The sequence below is a fragment of the Hippoglossus stenolepis genome, chromosome 22, assembly GCF_022539355.2.
Source record: "Hippoglossus stenolepis isolate QCI-W04-F060 chromosome 22, HSTE1.2, whole genome shotgun sequence".
Classification (NCBI taxonomy): domain Eukaryota; kingdom Metazoa; phylum Chordata; class Actinopteri; order Pleuronectiformes; family Pleuronectidae; genus Hippoglossus; species Hippoglossus stenolepis.
Window position 1 is genome coordinate 2,254,345 of NC_061504.1, and position 18,070 is coordinate 2,272,414.

General features: G+C 42.0%; 1 protein-coding gene across 1 annotated transcript in view; it reads right to left on the reverse strand.

The window, feature by feature from the left end:
• Positions 1-18,070, reverse strand: part of large1 (LARGE xylosyl- and glucuronyltransferase 1) — a 121,456-nt gene that overhangs the window by 56,200 nt on the left and 47,186 nt on the right. Inside the window, exons 4-6 of the mRNA XM_035147071.2 lie at positions 15,168-15,250; positions 7,388-7,511; positions 6,974-7,145 (exon numbers count right to left, since the gene is read on the reverse strand). Coding sequence (XP_035002962.1) covers positions 6,974-7,145; positions 7,388-7,511; positions 15,168-15,250 — 379 coding nt within the window. The remainder of the gene's footprint in view (positions 1-6,973; positions 7,146-7,387; positions 7,512-15,167; positions 15,251-18,070) is intronic.

Genomic DNA, 18,070 nt, shown 5'->3' on the forward strand with positions numbered 1-18,070 from the left:
AATTACAATAACTAACTTCCTGTTGTTTCTTTACCCGCTGTGACAGCGCTGCATGTTTGGTTTCCACCTGTGTGACTGTGTCATCATGGCAAAACATGGTCCTGGAAACAAGTACTGTACCACTGAGGCGATTTTGAGTACTTTGGTGTTTGTGTGACTGTGTGTTGGCAGAGTTCGAAGCTATTATGCACAACTGATCTCTGCTGAGAACTGTTAGCTTGTCGCAGTCACAAGCACAGGGAAAGCTAAATCTACTGAATCATGCCAGCATGCAGAGGATGGTAAAAAACATGAATGAAGCAACAATGCAAAACAGAGCTTAAAAGTGATAAACAAAGATTTGTATGAAACCGGATATATTAGTCGATGGTGGGTCACCACAGGTAATTAATGGTAAACCTTGGGTCACATTTGTTAGTTTTATTGTCCTTTAAGTTCCACATCACTGTAGAATCACCTTCACAGATTAAATCCTATAAAACTAATAACAGCAATGCTGAGTAAACACTACACATCATTGAACAGCAACAATAAATGCATAACCAATTATGAAATCTCATAAATGTTGACACACAGGGAAAAGGTCTGCACACAACAGCTGGATATTTGCCGGGTTAGTACTGTTGACAGAATGTCTTTGACAATTCCCAGTGCAGAGTGAACTCTCCCTAGAATCAAAGAAAGTGCTCTTTGTCTGTAAATGGTTTTGGAGGAAAATGCCTGGCAAAGAAAAAATGGACCAGGACTCTACACACAGTCCCTGAGAGATGTTTAAGAATGAATGAGTTCAAATGCATTACAAGAGACTGTCCCTACACCTGACCTCAACCTACCTGCCCTCCCCCTTAGTACACACCCTCACAGGCCTCAAATTTGTCAAAGTGGCAAGGGTCATGGTTTCTACTCCCTGTAGACCATGGTATGGGAACGAGGCTAAAATTAAACATGAGGTCTTGAGTGGAGCGCTAATTTCCCCAGGGCTCCACACCTAACCCCAGAATATCTACTGATTACAACTCGAGGGTTATCTCTTAATAAATTCCAGGCAGGGACCAGTGATTTGTGTCCCTGGAGCCCACTGGCAAGAACATACAATCTGTGGCGAGGGAAGAAAAGAGGCTGAATGTATATTCAGTGTTTTACCTTGCAATAAATAAATGAAGTGTGGAGAAAATATAGTCCAGAAAAAAATTTGAAGATGTGACCAAACCATGACAACGGATTTTGGACAAATCACTCTCCCTCATGATCACAAATATGATGAACACCTTATGAAAACATATTCTCTCGGGCCGCAGCTGTCACTGGTGCGGAGGCATAAAGCTTTTCTACTGGCAATAAGAAAGCAGCTATCTGCTTTAAAAACAAAAAAAGAAAGAAACACCAATAAACTCAAATTTTAGTGTAAAAAGGCCACATTTCAACCTAAATTAAGAACTCCGAAATGCATGTAATTTATTGTAATTTTAAGGAGGATGAAACATCTGCAGGGAGGCCTGTGTTCCATTAATGTTACCCTAGCTGCACAAAAAAAGAAAGAAAAAAAAGCTGCCAAGTGGAAGTAACCGGATTTGATATGAAAATGTAAATGGTGTTTGCATGAAAATGAGAAAGTTGGGGCAGCAGAGTGACTCTGATGGAATAAGTGCTGTGAAAATTCATATTATGCTGAACTTATCATTCAATTACAAACACTGCAAACTCAATGAGAGCACTCGAAGCCTCCCAAATGGGCTCCCACACGTGGCTCTGTTGTCAGAATATTCGAACCAGTCTTCAACTCGCAGGGGGGCCAGCATCTACCATAAAGCATTCAACACTTTCATATTTCTGCGGGGACACCCCAAGGACAGGACGACCTTGGACCGGATGAAACAACAAGGATCCTGGACAAAAAACGGAATGAACAGCGAACACCAGTGTCAGTGAACAGCTGACAAAAAAACACCGACAGCTCCACTGGGAAGAGATGGATGCTCTCGGTGGATCAGGAGTCAGTGATGACTTAAGAAAGATCAGGGACATTCACGTCTGACATCAGACAACATTTTTGAAAAGATAGCGGAGACAGAGGTTAGCATCTCTCACATTATCACAGCTGAGGCGTCTCCATGACAGTTGCCAACCAATAAAGAATGTTGGATGTGGCTTAATGCTCAAGAAATAATGAGTGGACATTGATTTATTCTTTTTCTTGACTCCTGCTAAACAGCATTGTTTAGCATCAGTCTGTGGCTATATTATGTTCATTGAAGGAATGTCAATAAAGTTGTTGAATAGACTGATATAAGAAGCGTGGGACTTCAGCATGCCCGAATGAAATTGAGATGTTTTGTCGCAGAATAACGCACTGATCCCGCAGTAACACTCAAACAAGGGAGAAACGTCCGACAACAACTACACACATGACCTGAAAATATGCCCAAAAGCTAAACAGAGTTTGAATACAGTCAGAACAGGAAGTTTGAGAGTGGGACGGTGGAGACAAAGGATGATCAAACGTTGAGGAAGTAAGAGTTGTTACATGAAAGAAAGTGAGTGAGGAAGTGCAAGAGAAACTCACAGCAGGAAACAACAAGAGCAGCACTAATACCTAAACATGTAAGATCAAGACAAGCTGCTGTCGACACACTGGAGATGATCTTTAGAACGATGTTGTTTGATTTTGGCTCAGATCAAACTAAAAGTCAAAATTTAGATTAGGGTTGTCAAACAATCGATACAAAAAATTTGTATCGGATTAGATACTCATTTGCAACAGAACCGATACCAACAGTGCTGTCTTCACCTCCTCCAGTTGACACAAAACTTCACACAGCACTGCTGCAGACAGGCAGGCACACAGCCCCTCCCCTTACTTGCTGAACACAACTTGACGTTCACAACACTTAACATGGCAAGTGCTGCTGCTGAAGGGCCTTCAAGACCAGTTTTAGTCGAAAATTAAAAAAGCTAATGTGCCGTTTGGACTTATTTTGCATACGAGGCAAACGACCAGGGTAAGGCTCAGGAGGTTGATAAGCAAACAATGCGACAAAGTGGTGGCGACAAAGTCGAGTAGCACAACAAACTTGTCAAAGCATCATAAAGCACCCCCGGTCTTTATGACAAATGTCGAATTATCAGTTAAACTACGGTTTCAACAACATTGAAGTATTAATCAGTTATTATAAACATTAACCTGGCCGGCGGGACATGATAATGTTACCCCTTTACTTATTAGCAATTAGCAGATAGCCACATTAGAGGTCTATTAAATTATCATTAAGCTAGCGGCTAAGGCTAATAATAAAACAACTAATGTCAAAGTGGGAGCAAGGCACCAAACGTTATCAGTCCTGCCCGTTTGTAATGTTAATAATCAAGTAGCGAGTATTTTCCTGCGTATTGGTATCGAGTTTGAAATTCTAGTATCGTTACAACCCTGTTCTATCAATTCTGATAAATGTCTAATTGTATGTTTAAAAAGAAAAGCAGTTTCATTAGCAAAGCAATTCTGTAAATTAAGACACTTTTCACCCTGAAACATGGCTGACCAATAAACCACAGTGGGAAGATATTACTAATTAATACTGTGGACACACGGCTCTTAGTTGTGAGTTAGTTACAATAAGTCAGACATTACTTGTTGAGAGAACTAACTTCCATTAGACTAATCTGAGAGCCAAACTACGACTAAGGCCAGGGAACGCCAGTGCTTAGAAGCCTTCTCATCAGCTGGGAATTTGAAGAACTAGCGAAAGCCTAGGTTACATTTCTAAGTGTGCTAGTGCATTGTTGTAATGCTTTAAACATAATGGGGATACACAGTTCAGCCAGACTGAACAACAAAAGGGAGTGGGTGGTAGGGGTGCCACGTTGGAGTCGTCTGTTAATTAAGATTGATCCAAATCCCCGTTGAACATGCTGCGCTATAGGAAGGCACTCTCCATAAATCTGTGTGACTCACCTACGCCTCCTTCCCTCATCCTGCCTATGTGCCTTTCTCAATCTTTACTCTCTCCTCTCTTCCCTACCTCCCAGGGATATACTCTCGGGACGGTGTTCTAACGCCTCCACACCTCCTGCCAGGCCTCTATTTAAGATAGAGGACAGGATTCTATTAAGGTCTGACTGTTCAAAAGAAGTGCTGCTCTGACCATCTAACAGCATCTGAAACCCATTTTCCATTGGCACAGTCTGTTGTGGCCTTTGTGTTGGTGGTTTTCATCAGCCTCACTGAAGTCGTGTGCAAGGTCGTATTGTGTAAATGTGGACATAATGACACAGATTTCCAATGGAAGGCGTTTTGGACGTTGCATTGGGTAATCTACATAAAATAGTGCCAAAAGCAGTTAAACACACCGGCCAATCCCAATGTCACAATGGTATGAATGACAGATTGTTGGCTTTGGAGGATTATGGACATTGTTGGGTGCAGCCCTCCCGAAACTGGGGTCAGAAAGCCGTGGAAGGAGGGAGTCACTTTCAGCGATCATGTTCTAATCAGACACCTTAACTGTCATTTGAGAATCATACCCGCTGGTTACACTGGCGAGGTGTGCAGAGCTGTATAAGTGGCCAGTGTTTCATCCTCTCCCCTCGGCTCTTCATGTCAGTTGGAGATGTGTCGTGATTACTGAACATTCATAAATTGTATCTGTTCATTATAAATTATAATAATAATCAGCACAATGACTTTTGGTTCAGTTCAGTTCAAGGGCAAGGCTTGGATTCTCTTCATTTTTAGAATGATGGCGAGAATGACCAGACGGTGAATGCCCCTCGTACGTTTGAAGGTCTTCTGCACTAATTAAGTTACCATCCACCAGTAATGTTAGCAGGTGTTAGTGGCCACCAGCGGATGTTAGGGACATAACTTCAGTTGTGCGCCTTAGCGTCATCAAGTGTTTTGACCTTGTGATCAACGATACAGGCTGAACCTGATGGTACGCTGAGGCTAAAGGAAAGTCTGAATGGTTACTGGCTTGTATGGCAGCACTATGATAGCCCACGATGTGGCCCACTCAGTAAATCAGACGTCAATACCTCTATGCCTTTTCAAACTAAACGCTGTCCCATTTTAGAACATAGGACAAGATGGAGAATAACCCTTGTATGTCCCACCGCAGTAATTAATGCCTACCACCAGTTGATGTTAGCGGATGTTATTGACCACCAGCGGGTGTTAGGGACGTATCTTCTGTGTACTCAAGAGATACTTCAACTATGAAACTTTTATGTGGGAAGCATCCCACTTTTTACATGCAACAGAGGAGTCGGCAGGTTTTTGGTATTTGTATTAAACACCTACGTCCATCGACACCTACGTCCACCTACGTCCAACAATACGTTTTAACATTTCCTTATGTGTAAGGTTTACATAAGCAAGATGGTAGATGAAATTTGGAAACATTTCCCAAACAATTCCTTTAATAAAATAGAATTAGTTTTTTAAAACCATGTATTGCATAACAATTTCTTTAAAGTTTACTTTGCTAATGAATGCCAGTTTGGATTTAAACAGGAAACAGCTGCTGGCCTATATTTTTGCACAGTGTGGGACAAGAAACGATGGAAAGTTACTCCCCCAGACTCATAGAAGCACCACCTGCACCACACACAGCTTCTACCGGGCGGATCACAACCACATATTGATTCAGTCGTACATGGTGAGTCATACTGTTGCATAAGCCATTGTTGGAGAATGTGAGAGGAGAGAGAAATACAGCTGCTCTCACAGACCTAGATGATAGAATGATTGGGTGGGCTATACGATATACACACATAATGACAGATGCTAATCAACAAAACCAGAGTCCCAATCTTTGTCTGGTCTGTTTTCTCCTTTGAGTCAATAATATGACGTACACGGTTTTCAGGTTTGAGAGCATTGTTTGTTCATTTCATGTACAGATTTTGTAATATTTGCTTTGCTCCTACTCAGCGGTTTGTCTACACCATGCACTGTCTACCTGTTGTGCAAAAATAAAGCTACAATATGCAAGGGTGCCACCATTTTGCACTTATAATAATAACTGCAAAATCATTTTGGAGCCAGAGTCTGTGCAGCAGTGATCATGGCGTGGCGAGGCGGTATTGAGGCACTGGAGACCACTTTAAAAGAAGTAAACTGTGTTCACCTGACAAACTTCCATTCCTAAGTAATGTCCCAGGGTGGAGGTTTGCATAAAAGTGAAAGTCATGACCAATTTGTCAAGGTGAGAAAGCTGTTTTTCAAAGTCTCTGCGTTCAGCTCTCAGTTGTTTTGTCGCAACCAACTGAAACTGTGGGATTTTGAGTTCCTCCCTTTATTTGACTGTACTTTTTCAACTCTCAGCCAAATGACAGCTACTTATGCCAGCCGGGAAATTTGACATTAAATGTTTTCACAGCTCTGCTTGACTTGGATACAGCTTGCTCAACACGGGATTTGTTAACAACTCGAAAAACAGGTAGAAAAAACTCTGGCAAGCTGCTGACAGACCAACACATCGGTCCACTGGTGTTGGCAAAATTGTTGTTAGACCTTCGTTATATTACTATTAAAGAAAATAATATTGCTTTAATAATTGATTGATTTGAATTCCTATGTGTAGATCTACTAAACCAAAACTGAACTGTCCAAACACTTACAGATTTAGTTGTATATATATGTGAATTCCAGGCTTCTGAAACAGAAGCCAGTCAGGTAAGAAGTTGACAAGCTGCTTATTCATGTAGTGAAGTAGTAAAAAGAAAGGAGCATGATCCATAAGTGAAATGTTACTCTCACATGCCGTCACACACTGGAGTGAATGGCTCTATCTAAATGCTGTTGTCAAAAGCTGTCCACAACATGGGAAACAGCAAAATCTTGAATTTGTCTAGATTCAAATCAGCTATTGTTGAAAAACGGATTACCAGCACAAAATCACAGAACAAAGCCATTCTGATCAAATATTCATGGGGTCCAGCCAATTTGTCAAGAGTTAGAAAACCGGAGCTGTCTTACCTTTGAACTTGTGAAACACAGCCCAGAGTTCAGCGATATCAGTGGCAAAGGTAATGTCTGTGTCCAGAACAATGACCCTCTGCAGGTCGGACGGCAGCGTCTTGGTGAGCACGAGCTTCATCAGGCCGTAGATCCCAGAGTAGTGTTTGTTCGGGATCCATGACACCTCACTCTGGAACACACAGAGGAAAGATCGGGACCATTTGCTGTTAAATGAAGTGAATAAAAGTGCAGTTTACATAACATCATTCTTAAAGATGGTTTACAGAGCCAATAGCTTCCTCCGGAGGAGTAAAACGGGTAGCACATCACCGAGCGCTACGGGAGAGAAAGTGAGGCTGAGTGCAGCTCTCTGTGTCTCTGGGGGGGGGGATCAGGGGGTTAGTAAAGTGAAGAGCGGTTGGTGTTCCTCACCTTCAACTCATCTGCGTCGTAGAAATCAACCCTGACGGCAGGAACCATCCAGGTGTGGAACAGAGAGGACAGGATCTGCTGAGCAATGGAGTCTGTGATGAAATGGAAATGTAGAGGGTTCCGCCTGTGGGGACACACACACACACACACACACACACACACACACACACACACACACACACACGCCAAAGGTTAAATACATTCTGTTGTTCTATTACAGAAACATCCTAAACAGACAGTTAACATTAAAGGAAAACCTGAACAAATGACTGGAGAGACAACAAATGCTGATGCTTCCATTCAGCTGCACCTCATGATACAATTATGCATTAAAGCTCCCATCATGTTTTGCAGCAGTTCTAAAAATGCTGAGCATGCAAGAGGAAAAGATCTGAGCGACTTTCGGCGAGGGTTCATTGTTGGGGCATAGATGGCAGCAGCTTCAGTCACAAAGACACCAAACCGGCTGTTTCAAAAGGATCAGTGACCGAAGTGACATCTGCCTTTACACCGATGTGAGAGACGTCAGTAAACACTGCTGGAAACCAAAAGATATGGAAGTGATAGGACTGTCAGCAACAGCAGTCTGTCAATGGTAACACAAGACCTCCGAAATTGGGTCTGGACATTTTCCAGAGTTTGGCTTTCACGTATGAAGACTGCAGCGGGAAGCTGACCCGATCGGACCCCTTCACAACACATGCGAAAAAAATCCTGAACATTCTGGTGAGGGGTGGTGCCTGAGCTCAGCATGTAGGAGGCAGGATGTGATGTATACGTTCCACTGTGGAAAGCTCAGTTTGGAACACATCACCGTCATGTCAGCCAAGATATGATTAATCTTGTTGTCTTTCCAAGTTGACGTCTTCGTCCGTGTCTTCACGGTGCATGGAAACTCTTCTTCATCCTGAGATATTTGTGTTCATCTACTTTGGCATCAGTCACGTGTTTGAAACACTAACACTATTTTTTTCTTGCTGTTTTCTCACAAAATGTTTGGACTTCAGTGTCCGAAAGCAGCTATAAAGAAGGATGTCATTGTAGAGCTGCAGTGCGTAAACCCACCACAGGCACTGGTCTGCACAGCTGTAAAGAAAAGTGATACATCAAGATGACTCATCCTTCACCATGCTCTCCACAGGTGGGCGAGTGCTTGCGTGGTATATGCCAGAGAACAATATAGGCCTGAAAGCCTGACCCCTACAGCGAGGGGGCGTGTGATGGCTCTGTTATACTGCAGGGGCCAGTTTTGCTCGTACGGTTCGGCTCCACTTATCTCAGGATGCCTGCAAATCAATGCCAATGGCCGCTGGCGTGATCATCTCTTCCACGATGACAATGTTCACATCCGCGCAAACATGAAGAGTCAAATCATAGTTTGATGATTGTGAAAATTCATATGCATCTATCCTACTTGAGTAAAGCTCCATTGTTTACAAAAACCTATTAAAATCCCATCAGTGAGTCACGCTGGGTGACATGGCCCTTCATCACTATGAGCACACAGACTGGAGTGGGTTTTTGATTCACACACACACATCATCTTTTCACCCAACATACTTATAGAGCACCAATGTGGATGAGTCCCAACGTTAAAATATTCTCAAACACTTTTTGTTTAAATGCTATATAAGGAAATCACTGAGCTTTTAAAAAAAAAAATCTGCACAGTTAAAATATACAACTAGTGTCACAGTTTTTTTTTTTACTGCGTTTTAGCTGAGCGGAATTATTTTATAGCTTCATAACTTTTATATTTTATGGCTTATTACAAGAAAAGAGCTCTGTGTTCTGAAACGCATTCTGATCTACTCTTGCCACGCAGAGTTTTCGCTGTGACTTTTAGGAAGCAAAACATCCTGAGTACATCATGTGCATGTCTATCTTAATCTTCATCAACAGCTTTATTTGCTCATGAGAGAAATGTGATGTGACTGAAAGCTCCAGATAAAGCAAGTAATTTAGCTTTAGAGACTTGGGGGATGCAGACAGGATGGCTAAAAGCTTCATCCAGAGAAGACTGTACATTCTTTCTATATCTCTCCATATCTCTCTCTCTCTCACACGCACACGCACACACACACACACACGCACACGCACACACACACACACACACACACACACACACAGAGAGAAGATGTGTAGGGTGTAAACTAGGTATTCAGAACATTCAAATCAGGTCAAGATACAGCGACACTGAACCGGCGATGTGAGGACGGCCCCGGTGTCTTGGGCTGAATGACTTAGGGAATGAATGTGTCAGCTGCACTTGCTCAATAAGTACTGGAGGCTGGGAGCTGTCCGAATGCATCTGATTCATACAAGCTGTCAGCCACAGTAGTACAAATAGAAAGGATCTTCACATGCACGGCAACAAGCCCTTTACTGGATCCTGTGCCGATAAACAGTGTGAGTGCCGGCATTTTGTGTCTTTGTGGCTGTTTTGTGTCTCTTTATGATCATTTTGTGTCTCTTTGTTGTCGTTATGCATCTCTCTGTCTCCTCATAGTTGTTTTAATTATATGCTTCTGTATGTCTTTACCTGTGTACTTCACAGCTAAGCTGAGGCTTCATCTTCCACATCTGAAACCTTAACTCATCTATTATTGAGTTTGTTAAAAAATCTTTGTTGAGAAGACGAACCATTGTTCCTCCTTTCTAAGTCAGCCTCCTGTTTTTTTCTCTGTCAAACATCACAAAATCAATTTCATCCTTGCACTTTTTCAAAGCATCTTCTTTGTAGAGATCAGATGTCAAAATTAAGAGCAGTGTCGAGAAAGTTTTTGAAAGTGTTGGTCACTACTTCCACTTTAATGCATTTCTGGTAAAGTGAAGTAATTGATGAGTTAGTATCAGCAGAAGGTCACACCTGTGGATGACATTGCTCAGTCCAGTGTGTAACAGTTTTTCTATGATATCGCTTTGGTCATGAAAACCAATTATGTCCAAAACCCCACAAAGATTACACGGTGTAGTCCATCATAGTGAGGGAACCTACAGGCCTACGAGCAGGGAGCAAGTCTCAGAAGACAGGGATTGAGAAAATTCCAGCGGTTGGCATCTTTTTCAATTTAATGTAAAAGCGCCACCTAGGGTCCAATATGGTAACACAGCAAACTATTGGCCTGACTGTTTATCAAACACACCTTTGAAAAGATAATACATCACTTCCTTTCTATGAGTTTTCGTAAAAATAAATCTTAACGATAAATGTTTAGAGCCCATGTAATATGTGCAAAGTTTCATAGAGAGCACATTTACAGCCCAAAGCGAGTGAAGGAAAAATATTTTTTGCATTTTTCCTAATTTTGCGTCAAAAGCACAATCATGTGGTTGACTATTGCCAGATTTTCCACAGGTTTGGATGCACGCTTGAAATTACTTGCCTATTTTTTGTGTTACTAGGAGAGACTGTTGCAAAACTTCCTGTTTAACTGCAGCTCAGGAAGAATGGCAATCATGACAATCCATAGATTCTAAGTTCCATGCAGATTGAACTCTCAGCTTGGGAGTTTGAAAAGATGGGTTTGGGATTTTTTTGCAATTTTGTAAAAATGGACGTAGGTTGTGGATCTGCTGTTCTCCTGCCTCCTTCTCCTCTTGTTTCTAGTTTTCCTCTCCCCCCGTGTGTCCTGTCCGCCTCTCCCCCTGTCTGTGAGTGTGTGTGCTGATACAGGGCGTTGCTGGCAGGTCTGCTCTATCCTGCCTCCTCTTCATGCGATCACTGTTGCCTATCATTGTCGAATCAAGCGCCACCAACTGCCACCATATTTAAGCCCCAGCTCTGCACCCGGGATTCGCCCAATGGTCAAACCACCCAGTGGGTTTTTCTGCTTGCCTGCTAGCCTGACTCCTGCCTGTGTTTGTGTCTCAGGTTCATACCCTCCGTCTGTTTCACCTGCTCCCTGTGTGAGTCTGGTTTGTGTCGTGTTCCGTCTGGATTGGATTCGTCACCTGCCTGTTCGTTCTCATTCACCTTCAAACTGTTCATCGTCATCTGGATTCTTCTGTTGCATATTGTAATATATATTAAATCTCTCTTGAACATTCACTCTGCCTTCATGTCCTGGGTTAAGAATTTATGTCCGGATCTTGTGTTTAACGCAACAACTGGCCTGTTTCCATACTGAATTTATAAAGATTCAGCTAAACTCGGAGTGGACGTTAGGCTTCTGATTGTGTGATATATAATGTGGAAGGCAAAAAGCCCTAACATTCATTATAGTGACGTATCGTATTTAGTGTGTCTGACATGTGTGCCGCAGTTTATACCTCCACTAAATATTCAGTTTGTATAAATGTAATGTCGTATGCTGCAATACCACTTCCATCAAATATATCATTCAACACATAGGTCATTGGATATTTGTCAAAGCAGACTGGGTATTAGAGTATGGAGCTGCTTTGCAATGCATGGCTCCCAGCCCACTGGGCGTTATTTCATCAGGTCTTCATATCTAATCAACAAAATAGTTTGATTTTGACCCTCATAAGCAGTTGCTGATCTGGTGCCCCATTGGCAGGACACACAGGGCAGATTGGGTAAAAACGGTTAAAAGAGACCAGTGTTCACTTATGGTGGGAGATCAGATGTGACCCATGGTTTCACTTTCTACGTTTTTGAAATGTAACAACACTTCTGCTGCTTCAGCTGTTGCTTCTGACAAATAGGAGTTATCAATAGTTCAACCAGAAGAGGTTACATAGCTCATTTAAAACTTTTTAAAAGATGACTGCTCCTGTCGTTTTTCTGCTGAGGACAGTATTGGATTCTCCCGACAAGACTTATAGTCGGCGTTGGACAGAGCAAATTATGAGAAGCCCCATGGTCTGACTGAATACAGCGGAACGAGGCCATCTTTCACATGGAACAGCATCAGTCACACAATGAGCAACTCTCCAGGGCCCTCCATTACCGAGGGAAGGTAATTTATAGCATATTATATATTTCATTAATAGAAATATTTTAGCAGTGACGGTGTTTATCAAATTATTTATCATATTTGACAGTGTAATTCGTATGTGTATATAATTATAATGGATTATGGTTTACACCTACTATTTACAGGGATTTTCAAGTTTGTTCTTAGACTTGTCATCCGTTGCCAGCAGCCCTGATGATGCTTTGAGAACACAGCAAGTGGTGACCTAGCCCTGTCATCTGATAGGTGATTTGAGGGGGGGGATGAGGGGAGGTTCTGATCGTAAAATGACCAACATGCAGACAAAATACACAAACTTGTTGTTATCCTTTCACCCTTCCTCCATTCCACAGCCGAACTGTGCTCTGCATTGTTAAAGCCACCATACGCTGTCCATGGTGCTGAAGCTACCGACTCTCATTCACTCCCATTTCAGATGAAGAATAACAAATCCCTGCTGGTTGTAGCCAACAAACAAGAAGTAGGATAATTTAATCTATTAAAGGTAACAATACCACAGTGTAAAATACTACTTTTTTTAAAGATCTGTCACGTGTTCGTCATCACCATCGCACCCACTGGCTCATGGTGACACAGGGTAATCTCTGTCTGTGTTCTCACATGGGCTCACTTGGACATTCTTCAGAGTTTGGACCAGGGGACTGACAGGAGAAACTCCGGATAATGTCTGCAGCAACTGACTCAGACATTTGCTTTCTCACATACAGCCCCTCTGCATGTATAAATGCTTAAACTGATCCTGTTAAGTGATTTCTTACTTAAAACTATCAAATAAATGCAATAACAGCTACACCGTTCTCTCTGAAAAGAAGCTGAGTAGAATCATAAAGTTAACAAAGAAATGTGATTAGTTATTCTCAAAACTCTTTGATTACAATCAAGATAAGTGAACAACACAAGCAGCTTAACTGGTCGACGACTACTGTGTGCTGCAGCTTGGCTAACATGTTGGATACGCAGGATCATCATTCTGTAAGGCTGTAACGATACTAGAAATCCACGGTTCGCTTCAATCCGTATATTTTACAAACTCTGTTTCAGTGTCCCCCACAAACCAGACATAGTTCGGTTCAATCCAGTTCAAACAACGAAAAACAGATACAACAAAAATAAACCGTTCCTGGTTTTACCGCAGATCTTCATAAACCAACAACCGGCGATAGTCAAGTCGGTCAGCCAGTCGCTCATTAGCCGGCCGGCAGCTCCACAGAAATAATAAGGAATAAACAATCCACACCTAATTTCCTCCTGACTTCGACTCAAGAGACAAGGCGTCTGCCCAAGAGTTAAATGTTCACTTATTAGCCAAGTTGACTCTCAGGTGAGTTTGATTATTTCATGAAATAATTAAGACACTGAAGCATAATCCAAATTAGAATGTTTAGATAATGACTGTTTATTTATTATCATTACTATTTCATAATGGTCTTTACGGTTGCTTCCTATTTATTTCCTCTTCCCTAATTACACGTTGTAGAGTTTTAACAAAGCTATGTTCCTGCAGGGATCACTCTCTCCGATTGTGATAAACACAACAGTAGTTAGACTCTCTGATTTCCTTCTGAGCGCCCGCAGCTCTATCAGGTAGAAGACAGAAATCTTAACCAGACACAGGTAGAGTGCCGCAGAAGTTCCTGTGGCCATAAAAATGAAAATAACCAACACAGTGTGAAAGTGTCTCTGCCAGCGGGAGTTAAAGCTTGAATTCTGCCAGTATGAAATCTAATTATAATTGCACTTATGATTAATTCACCTGCAACTCTGAAGCTAATTAACAAGTGCCGTAAGAAGCTGCGATGCTGAATGCACACTGACTGATTGCTAATGGATCCTCATATCTCCAATGCATAATAAACCTTTCATTATTCATGTTTACATGTGACTAATGGCACATGCCGCACATCAAGCGATGTTTCACGCTGTTTAACAGTGAAATGCTACCGTGTCAAAGGATGTGAGTGGAGACTAGCCTGTAACATCCGTCAGGTCCAGCACATCCTTTATCACACTAAACAGGTTGACTGGCGTGATACACGTTTCCTTCTTTATGACAAGGAGCTGGATGAAAAAACACGAGATGGAGTTTCTGGGTAAGAATAATTGCCCTCTGATTCTGAAAATATTTGTGTACTTTCAAACTTCTGCAGCAGAAAGTATCGGAGGGGCGATGCAGTGTAGATCATGTCCACATGTACAAGATCCTGGGATCATAAATCATTGTCATAGAAACTTTGGTTGTGTTTATAGTTGTATAGGATGCAGAGATACATGAAATAATGCAGGTTTAAAAATACATGACGCCACTTGTAGAGTCCAGTGTGACTTCCTCAATCTTCATATGACATTATTTGATGGGGAATCATTTTCTGATCAATAGAAGCTTTTCTTATTCTCTCTATATTTGCAGAAATATCTTGGCAAATTAGTTTTTCAGACGTTATTTTTCCTTGAGGCTGGTCAGCTCCGAAACTTAATCACCTGAAGGTACCCTGCCAAGCAATATTACTTACTTATCCGGCTCTAAAGTGATGCGGTGCATTATCATGGGTCTCAAACATTTAGCGGTGTGTGTCTGTCCCCTAGAAAATATATTTATATGTTGCCAAAGAGTTTTTCCAATTAATTTGTGTTCCGCAAACAACTATTAGTCAAGTAAATATTGAGCCACCAATAGTAAATAGTAAGTGTTAATACTCACACAACTTTAACATGACATGTGAGAGAGTGTGTGTGTGTGGTCATATTATTTACCACACAATGTCCTGAGGAATGCTACCTCTATATACAGTATATGGGAAAGTGTGGGTGTCAGAAGAGAAAAAGGAGCATTGCTTTACCTGTGGAAAAGGACGGATTTGACCAGTGTCACCACGTCTCGACTCGCATTGTAACCTGCGCACACGATGGCCACGTGGATGGTCTGTGGAGGGAAACGAGTAAAGGATTAGCAGAAATACACGAGGAAAAAGAAAGGTCCGAAAGAGACACATTTATTCTGCATGACACAGGGAAGGAAAATGTTTTGAAGTAAAAGTACCAGAATAGATAAAGACAAATCCAAGGCAAACACAAAAAGATATCCAGTGAGCAGCAGTTTTGTGTTACGGATCGCGGGTCCAAATAACACTTAAGTCAACACAGCACCTCCTTGGGCCCTTAACAAAACACATGCAGAGTGTGAAGCCGATAAGATGAACGGTTCTCGGGATATGCTAGACAGACAGACAGACAGACAGACACAAGTTATACTGAGCTGCCCTTCCACACTGCCAGCTTGACATATCACAACTCCATGTTCATTTTCTTTCCCCCAGGGCTCAGGGGGGGCAAGGGGCTAACCCTTCAAATGAGCAGGGGTCATGTTCAAACACCGCTGGATAGGAGCTACAGTCACACATGCCCCCAGATGTCTCCTCCTGTGACCCTGAAGGAGCTCTGCTTCCCCTGCAGTGAGCTGGCTGCTTGAACAGGGGCTGAGAGCTGAGTGTGAGTGACAGCGGATGTAGGAGGAAAGCCGAGGGTGGTGATATAAAAACAACAACCATGAGGGCATAGGCTTTTTCAGCGCTACACTCAAATCACACACACCTGCCATGAGAGAGCGGATTGCTGGGGGGTAGCTCTGAGGCTGCTGCTGTTATTCTAGTTGCATTCTGAGCTGTAGAGATATGAAAATCTATTATTTAGAGACACTTATTAAATCAATGTTTCTCTGGTTTGCACAGTTGTAACTTTCTCCTGGTGCAGATTCTTGTCACATGGGTACGCCCCACTGGCTTCGACTGTTGTTAAATGCCTGATGAATGTACAGTATAGGCTCCTATTTGCCAAGGGCTTAACACTGTGTTCTGTGTATCCAAACGTCATCTGTATTTAATAGTTAACAACACACTGATTCTGATAGCGTGTGATGTACTGAGACACTCCCCTCACGAGTGGGATAAAAGTGTATCCTGCCCAAAAACGTGGAGAAGCTTCTCCACGCCCGCCCACTATCCAGAGATGAAGCCAAAATATCCAGGATACCAAAGCTGCCATCTTGCTCATATGCAGCCAGACTCTGCGCAGGAGCAACCTGCCGGTACACAGGGTTATGATCTGTGCTGCAGATAGCCACCAGGTGGCGATCAAAATGCTTTGGCTTTAGTTTTGGGGAGCAATCATGTCTTCCATCTTTATATACAGTCTGCCCTTCTATTTATTTAATATAGGAGTATTCTGCTTATTCAAAACTGCACAGCCCTTATTTTAACATCTTTCATGTTAAAACCTTGTGCCCATTGAGCCGACTATGCAACTTGACCCACTGGCAGTTTGGTTGGACATACTTGTATCATATTCTGTAAAACATGAGAGATGTCTTTTACCAAATGGAAGACGAGCATTCTGTCAGGATTTCCCACAGTGTCTTACAATGGTTTAAATTATCACATTTTATCAAAAATACGGTATTAGGTTGAGTCAGCTTGAGAACAAGAATTGGTGCTACATCAAACAGCAAAGTCAGGCTATTTAATGTGTGACAAGATTGTTCAAACTGATGTCAAATAGCTACACTGATGATGAGATGAAGGGGCATCATCTTCTGTGTGATTCAGCTCAGCGGGATTCATTTGCAGTAATTCATCAAAGTAACATCTTGCAGTGAGATGACTGGTCCAACTTCTAAAAAGTTTGGACAAGTTGACACCAAAGCCCAATCAGCTGCTGATGCATGTGGGGGGGGGGAAAGTACTTCCTGCGAATGGTTTGACAGACAAAAAGATAGTTTGATGATCACCAGTTGGAAACAGGTTTTTCATAAAAAGTGTGCATCAGGGGTGTAACAGTACACAAAATCATTATACAGAGAAAAACAAAACTTTGAAGTGCTTATTTTACCGTCTTTCCATAAAAAAATCAGTCAGTACCATTGCTGCAGCCGGCTGCAACCTACGAATAAATTACATTTACGAAAGCAAAACATTTGTTAGATGCGCGGAAAGTGACTCATCTCCAAACCCATTAGTTCCCACTGAAAACACACAGGCTGAACCAGCTGGTTAATGTGAGTTTTCACAATTGTTACTCAAAAAGCAGGAAAAGAGGGCATTTATTGATGACTGTTTTCATTGGCATAAGTACTTCTGACAGCAGGACAATGTACGAAGGACTGTGTCAAAATAAACGAGTGTTCATGGTGATGAGGGGACACGTTACACTGTGCTACACTGTGTCTCACGGATGTGTTTTTAATAGTTTTAAGTATGGTCTCCATGGCTCAGACGAATGAGATAGCTCCGGCTTTGATACAAACACTAATTGTTACTCGAATATTCATTATTGGTTTGGCTCTAAACATGGAACTTGTTGACACCAGGGGAAACAGACTGTCATCATTAACCTGAAGTACTTACCAGAGCCCAACTAATAAAACTGCAGGGCAGAAATTAGCCAGCTGAGGATATAACAGTACTGACACATACTGTGTGCAATAGGCAAAATAAATAACAACAGTATGTTTGTGGTCATTTCGAATCCTTTGTCCAACAGTGAAATTTCTAACTATCCCTTTCAGTATCTCTGTCAAGCTTCTTCAATATGTCAATTTCAAAATATATATATTTCTTTATTGAATTCTGACCAGAGTTGATGAGGCTAAAGAACTTACCATTGATAGATTCATTAATGTATTGATCCAATGGCTATATCGCTAATCCTTTGAGGAGGCGCAGAGGACCTGGAGCCAATCCGAGCTGAC